Source organism: Falco cherrug, chromosome 8 (genome assembly GCF_023634085.1).
Source record: "Falco cherrug isolate bFalChe1 chromosome 8, bFalChe1.pri, whole genome shotgun sequence".
NCBI lineage: Eukaryota > Metazoa > Chordata > Aves > Falconiformes > Falconidae > Falco > Falco cherrug.
The window spans coordinates 27,273,479-27,291,354 of record NC_073704.1 but is presented as its reverse complement, the minus strand read 5'-3'; the positions used below and the strand labels follow the sequence as shown (position 1 = coordinate 27,291,354).

General features: G+C 43.8%; 1 protein-coding gene across 8 annotated transcripts; it reads left to right on the top strand.

Moving 5' to 3' along the window:
• Positions 1 to 49: 49 nt before the first annotated feature.
• On the top strand, positions 50 to 17,775 carry TMEM169 (transmembrane protein 169). Of its 8 annotated transcripts, none has more exons than XM_055717725.1 (5): positions 53 to 201; positions 6,348 to 6,478; positions 12,021 to 12,455; positions 13,917 to 14,483; positions 15,547 to 17,775. In XM_055717725.1, the coding sequence occupies exons 3-5, from the start codon at positions 12,152 to 12,154 to the stop codon at positions 15,600 to 15,602; spliced, it is 927 nt and encodes a 308-aa protein (XP_055573700.1). In that variant the 5' UTR covers positions 53 to 201; positions 6,348 to 6,478; positions 12,021 to 12,151; the 3' UTR covers positions 15,603 to 17,775. The 8 variants fall into 8 exon arrangements, 7 of the variants coding, with proteins under 7 accessions (XP_055573701.1, XP_055573696.1, XP_055573703.1 ...); XM_055717724.1 differs by lacking the exon at positions 6,348 to 6,478 and adding an exon at positions 3,702 to 3,816 and having other exon boundaries at positions 55 to 201; XR_008733448.1 differs by lacking the exon at positions 6,348 to 6,478 and having other exon boundaries at positions 50 to 201; positions 13,917 to 14,968.
• The last annotated feature ends 101 nt before the right edge of the window (positions 17,776 to 17,876 follow it).

Here is a 17,876-nt window from a genome sequence, read left to right as displayed (position 1 = left end):
CAGCCGCTCGCGCCCCCGCCCCCGCCGCCCCTGCCACGTGACGCGCGGCCCCGCCCTCCCGCCCGCCCGCGCCGCGGCTCAGCGCCGGGGACGGCGAGCGGGCGGTGGCGGAGCGGTGCGTGGGGCCCCGGGCAGCCCGTCGCTCCCGCGTCTTGCGGCACGGCACGGCGCAGCGTGGCACCGGGGCCCCGTGGGCGGCAGGTAAGGCGGGTGGCTATCCACGGGTCGGTAGCGGCCGGGTCCGTCCCCGCGGCGGGGAGCCGCTGGCCGCGCGTCCGGCGCCTGGGCGGGATCGGCTCCTCAGGTAGCGCCCTGGTGCCCCGGGGTCGCGCCGGCCTGCTGGGGCCTCCAGCGAGCCTGCTAGCCCCGTGCGCCGTCTCCTCTGCTTTAAAGGGGGGGGTCGTCGTGTTTTTCTGTACCGGTTCGGGTCAGCTTCCACAGCCATGCGGGAGGACACCCTCAGGAGCATGGCTGAGGGAGCCCCGGCCAGGAGGAGCCCGTGTAATGTTCTAAAGGTGTCGTAAATATCGGAGAAGGCTGCTGGTGTTCTCCGGCCAGGGACCCGCGGACGGAGAATCCCCTCTCCAGGCACGGGCTCTATCGGGAAGAGGTTGGGAAAGCTGAGGTGATACCATTTACCGTATCCCTAACATAGCCGTTTTGTGCTAAAATGCCTTTATGGTGGTTTTTTTTTCCCCCACTTATAATCGTCCTTAATAAGCTCGGTATTAATTATTCAGCTGACGTAGAGGACAGCCAACATTATTTTCCTTTATATTCCACAGTGAAGTGACAGAGCATCTTTGCCCATTGCAGGTGATTTTAACCAGTGCTGATGTGCCTGGGAGCATGTGTGTGCATGTTCAGTATCTCTCCAGGCATCTCCTCTGTCCTTTTCAATGTAAGAGGTGTTGGAACGTGTATCTCAATTTTGTCCTGTTATTTTTGCCTAAGGGGGAATGGCTAATGGGAGAAGAGAGTGAGAAAAAAATATTAAAAGACACATGTAAGTCTAGTGGGAGTATCATTGAGTCAGTTTTGGTTTTTTCATTTGTTAAACATTTTTTTTTTACTTTTCCCAAAACATGTTCTAAGGTCTTATACTTTAAATCAGAGACAGTTATTTATAAGATAACATCTTTATCCTGAGGTTCAGTGTGTTTCAAAGAAAGCTGTATCCCCTCGTTTTAAGTCTAGGGAAGGGGAGGCATGAAGAAGTTAACTTTGTCCAGACTCATTCAGCAAGGGGTGACAAGACAGGAGTGGACTTCTGCATGGTGACTTAGGCCAGTGAGGCAATTGTTAGACAAAGTTGCCTTCTGGATGGGCTAATGTTTGTGGAACACCCTAATATTTTAAAGCACACCGTTGCTTTCTGGAGGCAAAACATGAAGCACTGTGGGTGACACTGCAAGATACGCCCCTCCTCCCCCCCCCCCCCCCCCCCCCCTTATTATCTTCCACAATCTGTAGGCTCCAAAGATCCCCATTAACTGTTTCTGGCTGCCCTACATATTTTAGGCAGGCTGTATCAGAGTAATCATTAATTAATCCCACGGGGAAGCATTTGTCTGTGCTAGTGAACTAATTCTTCATATTCTGACCTGCCTGCCACCCTGACTGAGATGCAGGCCACCAAGGAAAATCCAGTGGGCCTCTGTTCATAGGACTTGCTTGATTTCAGTGTTCTTCCTGGAAAGCACTATCAAATGATTTTTTTCTTCCTTACCAGGATAAATTGCTTGGGGTTTGGAATTTCTCAGTAGTCATAGAAATGCCATAAATAAGGGGCTGAACATGTGAATTAAGGTTCTGTGAGTGAGGGTGGGAGGAGAAAGGGGAAAGGCATAAAGACCAGAGAGTAAGGGGACAAGAAAAGGAGACGCCCATTCCTTGGCATTCAGTGGAGGGTAGCCCCTTCTGGTACAAAACATATCCACAAAGAACAGAGCTGAGGTAACCAATACTCACAGATATTTTCAGGAGAGCAATGGCTTCTGTTCATTGTTGTGTGGGTTGCCTTTGCACCCGGGATTCAAAGTATACCTTTGTGTGAATCGATTTTACTCTGCTGATTAAAATACAAAATTATTTAAGCTGAAAAGAAGAAAATTCTATTAACTAAAATAAATTTTAATCTTCTCCTGTACTTGTACTTTCTTACTTGAAAAGGAATGTTAATTTTCTTTTATTGGTAGTATTAAAACATGTTGGTCTGCCACTTCATGCAGCCATATAGTGGTAAATTCAGTAAGCAGAAGGTGCTTTTTACATATTTATGTTATTCTATAAGCTTAATGTTCAGATTATTAATTTTTGTCTTAGGAAATGGTATCTGATTAGATGATTTTTTTAAATTACTTTTTCAGTATGTGGCACCTTAAATTTGGAAGAAAATAAATCTGCATTTAAAGCCTTGGAGTCTTAATTTTCAATTTTTGAAGTTAAAAACCATCTCAGTGTTTTTTCCTTGGTATAGCTATCACTTAAAACATTAAATATTCAAAAATCAAGATGACACATGTAGGAAAAGGAATTAATCAATAGGTTTTTTTCCAGTTGTCAGCTCCTTCAGAGTTGTGGGATTAGCACATTATTCTTCAACATCTACTGTTTTATTTATAGATTGAAGAGGAAAAACTAGATTTCCTGTTTCTGCAGCTCCCAGATTGTGTCTTGGCATTGAATGAATTAGTTCAATTTGTTGAGATGAACAGGAAACCGCATTTTCAGAAAAGTCTACTTTTGTCAAAAGCTGATTTTGTGCTTCGCCAGCCTATGGCTCAGCTATTCAGCTGATGACATCTGCCAGTCCAGTACACCGCCATGCTTCAAAAATCCTGGCAGAAATACGTACTGCCTTAATAATTCCTTATAGCCTGCTGTCCTTCAGGGGGTCTGTGCCCTCCCATAGTTCATAATCCATGTTGGCAAGGGGGAGGGTCTCAGAGTTGTTAAATACCAACCTGATGTGAGAAAACAGATGGCTCAAACAGGAGAAAAACCTCTGCAGGACCCAAATGCTGGGAGAGGTATCCCTGGGGCCAGCAGTCTCACAAGGAGGTGAGAGCAGAGGAGATTTAATGAAAAATGTCTGAGTGCCAGAAATAAAACTGTAGGGTCAAAGACATTTTCTGACAGAGGGTTTATGCTAGTTAGCCTTCAGAAAAAATCAGGCTTGCACTCCAGCAGCCTCTGCTTTCACAGAACCCCACCCTTATGGATGCTCCAGGTTCATATCTTTCTTCTCCTGGGATACCAAATTGCACAAAGTATAACCACAATAATTTCTCCACATGCACCACCATCACCCATACCTATTACAAGAAATGCCTGGATTGGGCTGAAACCAAATGAAAACCAGTGTGAGTTTCTGCTTCTCTTGGGACCTTTTTGTGGGATTACACAAAAGGCCTCTTTGGAAATCCCTGCTACTTTCACCTCCTGTCTGCGCATTCTCTCCTGTGTCTGTTTTTCCTTTCATCACCTTTTGTTAAGAAGTCAGAGCCTTTCTGGTTTGTGGCTTCTGGTTTTAGTGTCAAAACAACTCCTGGTCAGCCTTAGCTGCTGGTCAGGCTCTCTGGTCGATTCATCTCTTCAGGGACATTCCTCTGGAAAGGTACTTTACTCTCAGTGGTATCTTGGGGGATTTCAGTCTAGGAGATAATCGGGATATTACAACCTTTCATCATTACTCCTAGGAATTTCATTCCAGTGTTTAAAAAAAATTATAGAAGATACCACCGACACCTCATTCAAAGTGGAGTTTGCAGTGGTGCAAGATGTAGGATATCAACATCAAAGAGTTTGAAACTGGTACATAGACAGATTTTCTAAATAATCACACCCCCTGCTAATACCGTGCTAATGATACTGAAGCATTCATTTGTCTGCAATTCAAAGTGCTGCATTTTTAATACCCTGGCACCATGGATCTGTATCTGCACTTGTATCCAGTCAAGAGTCCCCTGAGCCAACTAATTCCTGCTGTTGGAGATACCGTCTAAATATCTTAGATTATATTTACTGTGCAGTGCATTAAGCAATCCTGAATCACTCCCAGGGGAATCTTCCAGTTCTCTGCAGTTTTGCTTTTCAGCAATTCCTGGGCTGCAGCCAGGTGTAACTCTTGGAAAGCTCTGATCTGAAGCCCCCAAATATCTTGCATAGTAAAAACCACAGGATGTAGTTCAGTGTGGTATTTTTCAGATAATCCTTTCCAGACTGGATTTACAATTGTGTTTTCCACTGGGCTGCATGTCTGCACCTTCTTGCTCTTCAATTGCAGGTATTTCTATGTGTGGTTTCTCCTTATTTTGTCTAAGTAAAGCAGTGGGGTGCTTGACCTTGCCAGCGCAGAGCAGGGCAGGAAAGAGAGAGAAGACTGAGATGGTCAGGCATCTTCTGAGTAGGAAAGGAAGGAAAAAAGAGCATGAGGTGCCAACACAGGGTCCTAGTTTTCAGTTATTGTAAAGGTCAGGCAAGAGTCCAGCACGCATTATCACTGCATCATTTCCTAAGGAAAGGAAACGGGTCTTGCAGTCCTTCACTGAAATCACCTGCCAGGCAGGTCTCTATAGCTAGGACTGTACTGTCTTTCTCTGCACTCTGGAAAGGAAGGTGAGAGGATCAAAACTCTGGTTTCATGTACTACATGTTTGCTCTGTTACTGTCGCTAGGCATCTGCTTGGATGCCTAGAGGAGGCACAACACCCATTTGATGTGTGCAGCAAGCTCCTAGCAAATCTTCCAATCCCATTTAATACCAAGCCTTCAAACTGAGGATGAATCAGGTATTATACCAATAAAAATAGATGCTTGTCCTGGTTTCAGCTGGGATAGAACTAATTTTCTTCTTAGTAGCTGGTACAGTGCTGTGTTTTGGATTTAGTATGAGAATAATGTTGATAATATACCAGTGTTTTAGTTGTTGCGAAGTAGTGCTTACCCTAAATCGAGGACTTTTCAGTTTCCCATGCTCTGCCAGTGAGCAGGTGCACAAGGAGCTGGGAGGGAGCAGAGCCAGGACAGCTGACCCAAAATAGCCAAACGGGTGTTCCATACCATAGAATGTCATCCTCAGTATATAAACCGGAGGGAGTTGGCCAGGGGTGGCCGATCGCTGCTTAGGGACTGGCAGGGCATCAGTCAGCGGGCAGGGAGTAATTGTATTGTGCATCATTGGTTTTCCCTTGGGTTTTACCCTTCTCTCTTCCCCACCTCCACTCCCACCCCCCTTAATTACTATTACTATTATTACATTTTTTATTGTTTAAACTTTATTTCAATTATTAAAGTGTTCTTATCTCGACCCACAGGTTTTTCCTTTTTCTGATTCTCCTTCCCATCCCACTGTGGGGGGGTGGGGGTAGTGAGTGAGCAGCTGCGTGGTACTTTTGTTGCTGGGTTGCTGGCTGGGGTTAAACCATTGCAATGCTACACCTGATCCCAGCCTAAGGGAGCTGCGCAGGCAGGATGCTGGGCTCAAGTTGGTGACACTCACTTGTTTGGCTGTTCTATGGTAAAGTGTAATCCATCAGTGATCTGGTGGATGGGTTCGGAATTACAATGGGCACCTGCTGTTTCAAGGTGCAGGATGGCCTGCTTTGGCAAACGCAGAAGTGAGGGGTAGAACAAAGGAATTGAGAGAGCATGTCTCCACTTGATTGTCGAGAGATTTTTTTTTATACAAGATTCAGGGACTTCTGCTGAATTTATTCAAGAATCTCATCTAAACCACTTGGTTTGCTTTGAAGATGTCAAACTAACTTCCATTTCCAAGTCATTCTCCTTTTAAAGCCTTGGTTCTCTTCAAAGGCTAATGTGCACGTGGCATTCATTGACATTTTTAGCACAGTATAATAAACATAAAGAAACAGATCTCATGCCTGTGGAGGCAGTGGGAAGCTTTGAGTCCTTTGTCTCAATTTCTCTTTTTTCTAGCAGTCTGGACAAAGAAATGGGGAGACAAGAGAGAGACAGCACTGCAGGCTTTCACTTTTAAAAAGGTAGACCAGTACAGTTTGGGGATTTTGAAAAAGTTAGTATGCAAGAAAATCAATTAGGCATTTCATTTAATATAAAATAAAAATGCACAGCTATACTTGTATGCTGTTTTCCAGCCTTCAGTAATACTGATCTACACAGCAGTTATTTTTCTGTGACATTTAGAAAAGTTATGGAACAACAGAGGAAAATAAAAAGAACTGATTCATAAAACAGATACTCTAAAATGTCCTTGACTTTTAAAAGAATCCTTTGAAGATGTCATCCAGAAACAATTCAGTGATACTTTGGAGCACCTCTCTTCATTACTTTTTTTTGTTTTGTTTTGGCTGTATCCACAGAATACTGTCAGCAAGTGTTTGGGCATCTGACAGAAGGACAGCAGGGAGAGCAAGGGGCATGAGCCACTCAGTGTGGCACCAGGACCAGCGAGCCCTTAATCCGTACTCAAGCAAGTCAAGTCTTGCTGCAGGTGCATCTTCAGTGATGGTCAATCCATACTGGCTGACACAGGTCCAGCTCATGGTGCCAGTGGGATTGGTCCAGAAGCTGCTCAGCAATGTGGGGCAGCACTGGCACTAATGCCACCAGCCAACAGGCAGGAGCCATGTAAATGAGAAGGACTGGGCAAACTTGGGTCTGTCGGCACTTGCCTGCAAAGATTGTGTTGCTTGCCCACTCCTCCCTTTGCTTTTAGCACCCTCTGCTTCTGATGGGAAGGCGTGGGGCAGCAGGGCTCCATTAGCAATCAGCCATAAAGTTTTTGGTGGTATAAGTCATCTTATTGCGTTATCCCCTCTGCTGCAGTGCTCAGCACCATCCTCTGCTTTCTGCAGTCCAGCTTGAGGACTGCTTCTGCTTGGATGCACAGTCAGAGCGTTTCTTGTCTCTCTTTCCAAGAAGTGAAAATGCTTTGAAGCTTGTGGATTAAGCTGTGTACAGACAATGCAGCCTCACGATGGGCCGCTGCCACGAGGGGCAGTTTTTCTCCCCCTCCTTAGAAATTCTTTCCTCTAGGGATAGATGCATGGTGAACCTGATGAGGGAATCTGTCTGGCTGAAAATAACATTTTATTTTCTTTTAAAATGCAAAAGGGTTATTTTCAGTGAAATAAGTCCCCCTGTCAAGCTCACCGCAACATGCACAGACCCCAATACTGATAGGGAGGGGCTAGTCTTGCCTTGCCTTTTAATGTGTCATTCATCACAGCCTTGAGCAGTTGCTAGGTTCAAGTAACTCTGTAATCTAGTTTGAGCTATTTCATCATGAAATGGAGAAGGACATTGTCCTCTGTTTCAGCAGGGCGTGATGAGGATGCATATGTGAAAGATCATGTGGAGTCATTTAGAAATTTAAAACAGATCCAAAGCTGTTGAGGGAGCCCTACCATTTCACCCATTCCCAGAATAAGGTCTGAATTAAACATAGGTCATGCCACATGATTTTGTAAGGTGTGGGGCTGCATGTCCTCAATTAGACCAGTGCATTTTGTCATAACAGGATTGATTGGTGACAGACAGATCTGTCCTGAACAGCTGCATGCATCTGATACCATCTATTTTTCATATGTACAATCTGCTAGCAGATAACCCCTTTAAAAATATTAAGGATTGGAAATAATTCTTCAGGTAACGTGCATCCTCAGAAACACACGCATGCACATGCACAAAATCAAGAGGCAGGGTTGCGTAGAGAAGGGATTAAGGATAGGGGTGCTATGGAGTTGATCCATGGCTGGGGAATCCTCTCTTAACGTGTGTCTCTGGGGTAAATTTCTCCTTATCTCTTCCCTGTCCTGGGTAATTCACGATGCTTCTAAAGCACAGGTTTTTTGTTCTGCAGATAACCCCTGCATGATGTGAGTGAAGACACAGTGCCAGTTTTTCTTGTGTTGAGCATTTTATGTGACTGTAAAAATAAAAATTGATGCTCCTCACTGCTCACTGTCTACATTTTTTCCTCTAATGTCTGCTCTGAGCAGTTATAAAAAGGTTACTTGTGTTTTAGCAGGGATTTAAGATCAAGGATTTTATTAGCTTGCGGGAAGGCTCTTCCTTCCTGTCTGTGTTCAAACCGGATAATTTCTCTTCTGTTAGCAGCAGGATCAAACCCTGAAAACCAATGGAAAAGGCTTCCGTTGACCTAAATGGTGCAAGGCCAAGCTTTTAGGCTCCTGTTATGTGTGTCAAAGACTAATTCTGTCATGAGAAGTGTAAGAAGTGTAAGCAGCAATAGCTTTACTGCATAGTAACAGAAGATTGTGCTTCTAAAAATTCCTCTACAGAGTGTTTTTGCAGAGCCACCTCCCCAGGGTTCTCCATCTGTTTTCACACAAAGATTAATAACAAATTGTTTGGCTAATAAACTTCTCCCTGCTATCCTTGAAATCTGACCATTTATTTTCCCTCCCTCCCATGGACAGTTATTGGATTCCTGTCTGTCCCTGTGCTCTCACATGGGAGACATCACTAGTATTAGATGCACAGCAATTGTCATGCTTCAGCTCCACAGCAAGGCTTTTAAGGGGTGAAGAGCTCAGTGTATGGCTGACATGAGTTGATGCAGTAGATAGCTGTGTAGTGATGAGAGCTGTCCTTGTTCTTACAGGATGTATAGAAAAGGAAGAGAGAAAAAATAAGCTGTGTGTACTCTACTGTGACTTCTGCAAGAGCCCATTTTTTGTTTGCAAATAGGAAGAAAATATTCTTGGGGAAAATGGGATTGTGGCTTGAACCTGTTTGATTCACCAGCATCCCTGCGGGATGTGGGGCTGATGGTGGTGTTTCGAGGTGCTGTGTTCAGAAGTCTGGACCAGGTGGGAGAGCGTATCCCAGCTGGTCCATTGGTAGAAACAGATGAGGAAAGAACAAACATCTGTTGTGAAAACAAGCTTAAGATCAGGAAAGATCTTTGTGATCTTTCAATCTGACTGCTCCCTAATACAAGCCATAGGACTTTCCCACACTAATACCTTTTCTAGTCAAGTACTGGTGACCAAACAGCTGCCAAGATACCCAGTCCAGATTTGGAAGTTTCCAGTGATGGGACAACTTTCTACAGCCCTCTGTGATGTATATCAAGTGACACCTACCACTTTGTTAAAACACCTACCTAACGTCTGGCCTGTGTTTGTATCTTTCAGCTTTTTATCTTACTGCATCCTCCTCTGCTGGATCAGAGGGTTCTCCTTCACCATGTTTTTGTTTCTGATGTAGACAGACTAATATCAGATTTTACTTCCTTGTGCCTTAAACAGAATAATCTGGGCTTCTTCACTTCCTTATCCCAAGGGCTCTGACCCAGCCACAGCAACGACACTTCTTAGGGGCTTGTCTCCCATAGCCCGTTCCCTCCCCTGTTCTGAGCTCAGGAGCAAGAGAAGTAGAAACTGAGCTGCCACCCCTTGACAAACATGCTGTTGAGGTGTTTCTTTCTAGTCCTGGTGGAAATTCACAGTGGCAGTAGCTGCTATAGCGGGGGTGGGAACATATGACATAGCAAAATAACTGGGGGGATCGCAGGGCATCTTCCGGTTATTAATCAGCATCCCACCTGACCAGTGAGCACAAGAACTGGACATGGATTTCCAGTGCCTATCTGTGACAGATTCCTTGCTTCTCCTCTCATAGTTAAGGCTGACATAATCCTTTAGGCTTTGGCGTTGCACTGAGAACTGATGTTAGTTTATCATCTACTGTGATTTTAACCAATGTCACAGCTGTATAAACCTTAAGGAAAAAAAAACTTCAACCACAAATCTTTGCCTGTAGCTTTATGTTGGTTTTAGATGTTACTGGCAAGTCATCTCCTTTTCAAAGCAGTGGGGACTGATCGTGGAACTACAGCCAGGATCTTTGTGAATCTAATCCCAAATCAACTTCTGTTTCTCCAGACCTTTAGTAGATCACCCCAACAGTGATAGTTTTGGCTTCTCTGTAGCTCCAGGCCTGTTTTCAGTACCTCTGGGAGGGGAATCTCACTGTTGTTTCAGGGGCTTATTAGGCTCAGTCATAATTTTTGGATTTCATAGATGCAAGCCATGAAGTTTTATTGCTAATTCTCAAAGAAAAATGTTAGAGCCTATTGTACTTACTGGATGAATTTACTACAAAGAGTGAGTTTATTCCATATAATAAATTTATTCCATTTCCCCATAAAGGCATTTTTAAAAAACACTGAATGAAAACTTACATGAATTCCACTGATGTGAAAAGATCTCGGAGTCCTGCCAATATTAACATGTTAAGAGCCAGAGCTTGCTATCTTTGAAGTCAGTGGATGGTTTGCTTTGGAATTAAAAGGAGGAAGTGGAAAGTGAAGTATTAGATTTCACTGTGAAGTTTCTTGCATATCCCGTTCCTCTTTTATATTATGGTATGTGTAAAACTGGCTATCTACATGATGCTTCCAAACAGATGTAAAGGCTGTGTTCCTCAGGCAGACAAGGTACAAGAACTGTATTGAGAAATTGCTTCTCATTAGCTCATTTATGTTTGGGGGGGGGTTCTGGGGGGGAGGGGGATGGTGGAGGTGATGAGATGCTTTTCCCAGAGACCAGAAAGGTCTCTGGGGAAAAATCCCTTCTTGTTTTTGCTCCATTCTCTGTTGAGGTTTCAAAAAATAATCTGAATTGTTGAGTTCTTCAAAGCCATGTAGAGCCAATTGGTCAGTCTTAGGTGTTAAAGTGACACAAATAAAAGTTGTGTGTGTTTGTGAGAGAGAGCGTACGGGGCATAAATAGTTGATCTAGAGTTCTGCAAAACATTTCAAAACAAACTAGAAAAATCTTGTATCAGTGGGAAGACCAGGACCATGCTGCCACATCTGAAAGTGCTCAACTAGTTTCTAGCATCTGTTCAGGTAAAACAATTTCCCTGGCATTGTGTGGGCTATAAACTATGATTACTGTGTTTCTTAGTTTCCTGTTAAAGAGATGAGTTAGATACTAGGTAGAAGCTTAATTATTGGTCATGTGCATTTTTTGAAATATAAATGTGAATGTTCAACAGAGGTCTTCAGAGGTTGTTAAATGTTATTCAGTGTATTCAGATTTGTACCTAAATACTAAATGAATACTTGGCACGGTCAGTTTCGTAATTGTTATGATATCTGAGAACCATTAATCCTGCTTCGTCCATGTCCATGGAGGATTGTCTGTCTCAATGCCTCTTTAATTATATGTTTTTTACTTAGGCAGCTTTCCCACAGATAACAGTGTCACTTGATATTGCTGTTAATTTTGCTTGAATGAGGAGAAAAAACTGAAGCTGCTGTATTTGTTAACAAAGCTTTGAGAAGATTTGGGTTGTTTTCCCTGCACAACCAGGAGACTTGGCTGTGGTTTCCAATTCCCTCCCTAGTGAAGTCATCTTAATAGTAATTTTGCTTTAAATCCACTGTATATACTGTATTTTTAAGGTTTGACAGCACTACATAATGCTAAATTGGTATGGATTGAAACATCATTCATTTTGACATCATTTGATTACTTTTTGTAATACCCTTGCAATGGGCAGTAAATCAGAAGACACTCAAAATGAGAAAGTCTGGCACCAATATACCTGTTGTAATGAGGATGAGCACAGTATTCCTGCTGCAGCTGTCTAATCTAGGCCAATCCCTTAAATCAGTCAACTTCTTTTTCCTCTATGGTTTTGTTTCTGCATTCTCATGTGTATGGGCCAAAACTATTGTCTTCTGTTTGCTTCCAGCATTGCAGAGGAATATTAAATTCACCCAGTAAGCTGTGCTTGTTTAATCTCTTTTTATAAATTATTACTCTTTCCTTTTCCAGTAGCTTTGGTTTGTTACATTTAAAATTGGAACCTGAGAATCAGGATTAGGTGATATTACAAAGCATGTATCCATGTAATAAAATTGAAGTTCAGGACAGTAATAAGGATCTTCAGATGACACTTAAACCAGTTGAAAGTAACCCTTTATGGGAAAACCATGACCATTTTTTCTGCTTGGTAAGAAAAAGACACTTTTTCAGCCTTCTTTGTCATTTTAGGCTGGGAATGGAGTGCATAATTTGGATGTCAGCAGTGGGACATCTTACCAAAGCAAAGCATCCATGGGACCATTGCCTAATCAATGACTTCTAAGTGCAGGACCTGTTAGGTTGGAAACAAGTGCTGCAAGATGCCAAGTGAGGGTCTTGAGAGCAGCAGTGGGATGGAGGAGACAGTGCAGAAAGAGAGCAAGTCTGGAAGCCAGAGCCCTCGCCATGGCTCCATGAGAAGGGCTGTGGCAACCACTGTCACCTTTGATGGGGAAGCCACTATGGACCGGAGGAAAAAGAAGAAGAAAGAGTCTCGTCCTGAGTCAATAATAGTGTATCGGTCAGAGAATGAGAATAAGGTGGAAGAAGAACAGGTGGATGAAGAAGGAGGGGAGAGGAGCTCTGAGGAAGGCTCCAAGTTCCTGGGTCAGTCCATGGCAGATGGTATGTATTCCTGGGAACACCCATTTTCCATAAAGTTTTTTTTGATGCCAGCATACGCTAAAGTCAAATGTAAGTGACTCTGGGACCAACCCTCTCCAAGACTGCGGGCAAGGAGAGCCTGAGTTCATACATAAAACCACTCTGAAATAAAAAGCATTACAGGCTGATCTGGGGTGTCCTTGCAGTTCTTTGCAGAGGTTGGTTGTTGCTGCACTCATTTTTAAATGTATGTTTAAATGTTAGGGTTGATCCAGAAGAATGCTGTGTGTGCTTTAAGCCAATGATGCTGTGATCAAGCTCCTGTCCATGCTTAAAACAACTGCCTGTTAAGTGAAAGGATAGAAGCAAATGGATTTAGTGGCTCTACCTGTGACAGGGAGTTTTACTCATTATCTAGGATTTGCTGTTGCTTTCTGTTTGCATATTCTCAGCACAGCTTCCTCTTTAAGAGTGATTGTTTGGCAAGGTCATCATGGGGCATCTTGGAGCCACTTTCGCTTCTGATGCCTGTCCTGGATACCCTTGCAGGGAAGAAGTGTGGGAGGCAGGTCCTATGGCTAATCCTCTTGTGAATCGGCAGTGTGGGCTGGTAGGGGCTTAAATGTGAATGCATGCTCCTCATCCATCAGCTGCAGCAGATTCCCTCATGATCTTAACCCCTATCCTCATGGCTTATCTGCTGCCTTCCTGTTTTGGTGGGCTAGTTCAGACTGCTGAGCCTCCTTTTAAGAGCCTCTGAAGACCTTCTTTCAAGCTAGTCAGAATTAAGACTGGGAGGAAGTATATTTTAGGCCCATAGAGTTTTTGGCCGGTATCATTGCAGGGACTGTCCTAATGAATTTCACTTGGGAACTAAGCCAGTCTGTGACTTTAACATGCATCCCAACACTTTCCTGTTTGGTGCCTTTGCTGATCCCTTAAAATGCAGATATAATTATATGAGAGTTTGTAAGCTTTTTCTAAACTTTGAAAATTAATTTGGATTGAGATACAGTGGAAATGTAAAGTGAAATACTAGCTATTCAAGTATAACTCCATGTATGGATGTGCTTATTCCAGAACAAGAGTCTTAGTCATATTTCACGCCAAGTGTTCACACTGTTAAGGAATAAATCTATGAAGGTACCAGAGAAAATAGGCATGCCATTTTTGATTCAGTTACTGTGGCTCATCTTTCTCATACACTCCTGCAGCACTTTCCCTTCTCATATCGTCCCTAGTGCAGATGCTGGAGTCTTCTCCCTTGTGATTTCTATCATCTGGAATTCATGTCTTCTCCCTCATTAGTTCTTCCATTTTCTTCTGTGATAATCTTCTTTATACTGCATTGCTTATTGCATTCCATCTTTTTTTAATTTAATTATAACTCCATATGCACTATCTAATTGTCTTTGGGGATTTACAGAAAATACTCTGTACTGAAAATAAATCTAATGTAGATGAGTTTATCTGTGTTTGTAGGTGTCTGGAACATGCCTTTAGACAGCCGCTATGTCACCTTGACTGGAACAATCACCAGGGGAAAGAAGAAGGGTCAGATGGTGGACATCCATGTCACACTAACGGATAAAGAGCTACAGGAACTGGCGAAGTCAAAGGAGCCCCCTAAAGAGGACATGCCTGAGAAGAAGAAATGTGATGTTGGGCTGGACAGAGGACCCCACATTGTTCTCTGGACCATCATCTGCCTCCCCATCATTTTTGTAGTGTCCTTTGTGGTTTCATTCTACTATGGAACCATTACATGGTACAACATCTTCTTGGTATACAATGAAGAGAGGACCTTCTGGCACAAAATCACATTTTGTCCCTTTTTAATCATCTTCTACCCAATTATAATTATGGTGGTGTCTTTTTCCCTAGGCCTGTACTCAGCTGTGGCGCAGGTAGCATGGTCCTTTGGGTACTGGTGGCATGCTGTCAGGGATATGGAGAAGGGCTTCTGTGGCTGGCTCTGCAGTAAGCTGGGTTTGGAAGATTGTTCTCCATACAGCATTGTTGAGCTGCTAGATTCTGACAATATCTCAGGTAGTCTTTCTGGCAAGAGCTCTGCACAGGGGGTTGAGACCTCGGCAGTCTGAGCCTTTGTCCTGGCTGACTGTTTTGGTCATATGTGAATGGTTTTCACCTAGACAATAACACACTGATATTTTTTTTTATATATATATATATTTAAACACAAACTTAATTAATAAAATATTGGGCTGGGAGTGCTCTTTAAATGTCACAGAATGCAAGTGTGCTAGCTTCCCATGGTCTGGGTGGGGAGGTGCATGGCTCTCCAAGGACTTGTCATCTGTTTTAGCTAATTATAACTTGTGGGAATGGTGAGAAAATCCAGGTCTGTGGGGCTCAGGCTGTTTGTGGAGTGGCAGAGATACATGCTGAAAAGTCCACTTCTGTAAAGTGGAACTTTACATTTCAGATATAGGACATAACCGTGATCCGTTGACGCAGTGAAAAGAAGTCTCTACTCAGGGGTTGAACTTCAAGAGACAAGAACCTGTTCAGAGGTGAAGGCTAAATTGCAAAATGTGTGATGTTCCTGCAGTTTTCCTAGAAAGGGTCCTTTAACAGCCCTTCCAGTAAGTGCAGCAGACCTTCCCAGTAGGCTAGCTGCTTAGACACTGTCAGTTTGAAAAACAGACCACTGGAATAGTTGTGCCCAGCCTTTCACTGGGGGAGGACAGCATAGTCCCCAACAAAGGCACGTGAGCTGTACACTGACCTGAAACACACCCATCACATGATGGAAGAGTAGAGCTTGCTCTGTAATGCAGTGCATGGGGACCTGACTGACCTGTCACCAGCACCCTCAGGTGACTGTAGGTGCACAGACAGGTGGTTAGGACACACCTGCATTTGCTGTCTTGATAGGTGCACTGTTAGGAAGGAATGGGCTGTGGGAGTCATATACAGTGTGCAGTGCAAACAGTTGCATTATAGGCAAGAAACCTGCTCTGAGGAAGGGTGATCAGTTTGCAGGTCACTGCAATGTAGGTTTGGACCAGCAGCACCTATGTTTAAGGAGGTGGAGTTGAAGGTGCTTGGGATGGGACAGTGTTACTGAAACAGTCATTTTGTTTTTCAGGTTGCTCTTATGGAAGAGCTGCTGGACCTTCTCTTTCAGAACAGGGGAGTCCCTGAGCCCGTGTTTGTTAGTGCCAGTGCAAATTGCATTAGTGCCTCAGCTCTGGAAATCTGCATCCCACACACACTTCCTCGTTAATTATACGGATGAGCAACGGATTATATATCCTCCTCTCCTCATGTCTCATTTTCATAATTGGTTTGGCTCCTTTTGGGACTTTGCATGGCATCTTAGTGGGCTCCCAGACCAGGCTGAGGTGGCCACCATATGCTGGAAAAAATTTGTCTCTTCAAAAAAAAGATTAGCAGAAATGTTCTTTTTCTGGATTGACTCTTAGGATTCTGGCCTAAGGAGGACACAGGGAAAATGAAAGAGATGTATAACGGACTCTATTGGGGACTGAGTTACATGTCTGAAACATGAATAATTTTCTGAGTGCTCTAGTTCAGCTGGTGTTGCTAGTAAGTCTGGCTCAGCCCTAACCCAGAGGAGCCTACCATTTGCATGCGTGTACGTAGATAATTTGTAGTGTGCAGTCAGTCAGGCTGCACAGTCACTCATGTCTGTATAGATGTTTCACTTCCCCAGTCTCCCTACCAGAGGGGGAGCTGCTCTAGTTTTAGGATGGTAAAGAGAAGCATTCAGAAGCTGGATTTCACAGGAACTAATGCTTTGTGTTGCATTTCAAGGAGGAGCTCAAGACTACACTGTCTGTCCTGGTTAGGACATCTGGGAACCGGTGATGTATAAACAAGTCCATCCAATCCTCTAGGCATGACACTGAGAAATAAGTGAAGTCCCTGCTGCGTCCGTGGTCTGTCCCCTTCTGGGAGGTCCAGCCAAAGCAGCCTCTTAGCGCTGCCGTGAGGATGAACACTGTGAATAGTGTAGAAGCCAAATATCAAGAGCAGGTTTGTCCCCACACTTTACCAATAAAGCAGAGGTGCTCCCTGGGCACAGGTACAGCCAGGCTGTGTTTGCTGCTTTCTGATGCACAGCTTGCAGTTTTTACTGGTTAAGTCTGACAGCTAAGGCTGACACATGCCTGGGACCAGTTCAAGCAGTAAAATGCCTTTCACAGGGCTGTTTCAATCAGGGAGCTTGACGTGCTGCTGAATCAATAGAGAAGTCAAGGATAAGTCATGCCAGTGCTGGCAGTCTGTAGTGACCCAGTGCAGCCACTCTGCTTAATACTCTTCCACATGGAAATTGCAGGCTCCCACATGGCTGGAGGGTGGGAAGAAGTAATGCTTAACAAGCATTAATGGGAAGGAAGGCCTGCTGGCAAGTGTTCTCACGCTTTGCCTAGAGGGACACTGCTGGCATGAAAGGGGTGGATTGTGTATCTTGGCCCCAACAAGTGGGTTTGAGAGAAGGATGGCTGGCAAGTATGCATTGCTGCAGAAGGACAAAACCCAATTCAGCTGTCACTGCCAAACAGCAGCTGTTCAAGGCTAGACGAAAGGCTGGGGTCAGTGGCACAAAGAGCCTTCAGCTTACAGAGGGCTTGAATGATAAATACTAGCTCATTACAGAACACAGCCATGTGAAATGTCTGTTGAGCTGCAGGATTTGCTTTCAGGATTGCAAATAGCCTGCCAGAGTGGGGACAAAACCAAATCTGTGCCTCTTACTGCTATGTAGACACAGAGGAGTGTCAGAGAAGTCATTAATACCCTCCCCCTGCCGTGGCAGCTATGCTGGGATTGGAGGCCACCTTTCTGGGGATATACTGGAACAATCCATTGTGTGTTTTCGAATTTACACTTAACCAAGCTTGCCTCTGCACCTGCTGAAGTCAGGGTGTTCTGCCACTGATTTTGGTTGGGGCTAGTTTAAGCTTGGGATTAGTTCTGGTGCTATTTATAAACATCTTATTGAAAATTTTCTCATAACAAGTCTGGATAGCTTTCTCTTTTGCTCCTGGAATGATTTGCCTGCTGCAAAATATATAATAATTATCAATTGTTGTAATAGAAAAAAGCACAAGTTTTTGTCTTGTTCTACCCTTGCTTTCAGAAACTCACAAGTAATTTCTGCTTATGTGCCACTGTCAAACTGCAGGGAATTCCAGTTATTCTGATTGTTGAGTGTGTTTCTTGCTGCTGTAGTCGGGATGTTTTGTTAAGTAAAGATAGTGTACGTTTGCTGATTGTTATTTTTAATTGCATTCCCTTTTCCCATCCTTGCTGGCCTGGGTGGAGAATAAATATGTACGTGGCTTTAGAATAGTGTTGCTCTCATGTTTCTGCTTGACTTTGTGTTAAAAACAGTGCTGTGGGATGAACACAGTCATTCTATGCTGATAATTGATTACAAGTCATTATCTT

Bases quoted from the DNA above. Each gene is read 5' to 3' on its own strand.
- TMEM169 (XM_055717726.1), top strand. From the start codon at position 12,152: ATGCCAAGTGAGGGTCTTGAGAGCAGCAGTGGGATGGAGGAGACAGTG. The intron at 12,456-13,916 runs GTATGTATTCCT...CTGTGTTTGTAG, and splicing joins GGGTCAGTCCATGGCAGATG to GTGTCTGGAACATGCCTTTA. The intron at 14,203-15,546 runs GTACAACATCTT...TTTGTTTTTCAG, and splicing joins TACTATGGAACCATTACATG to GTTGCTCTTATGGAAGAGCT.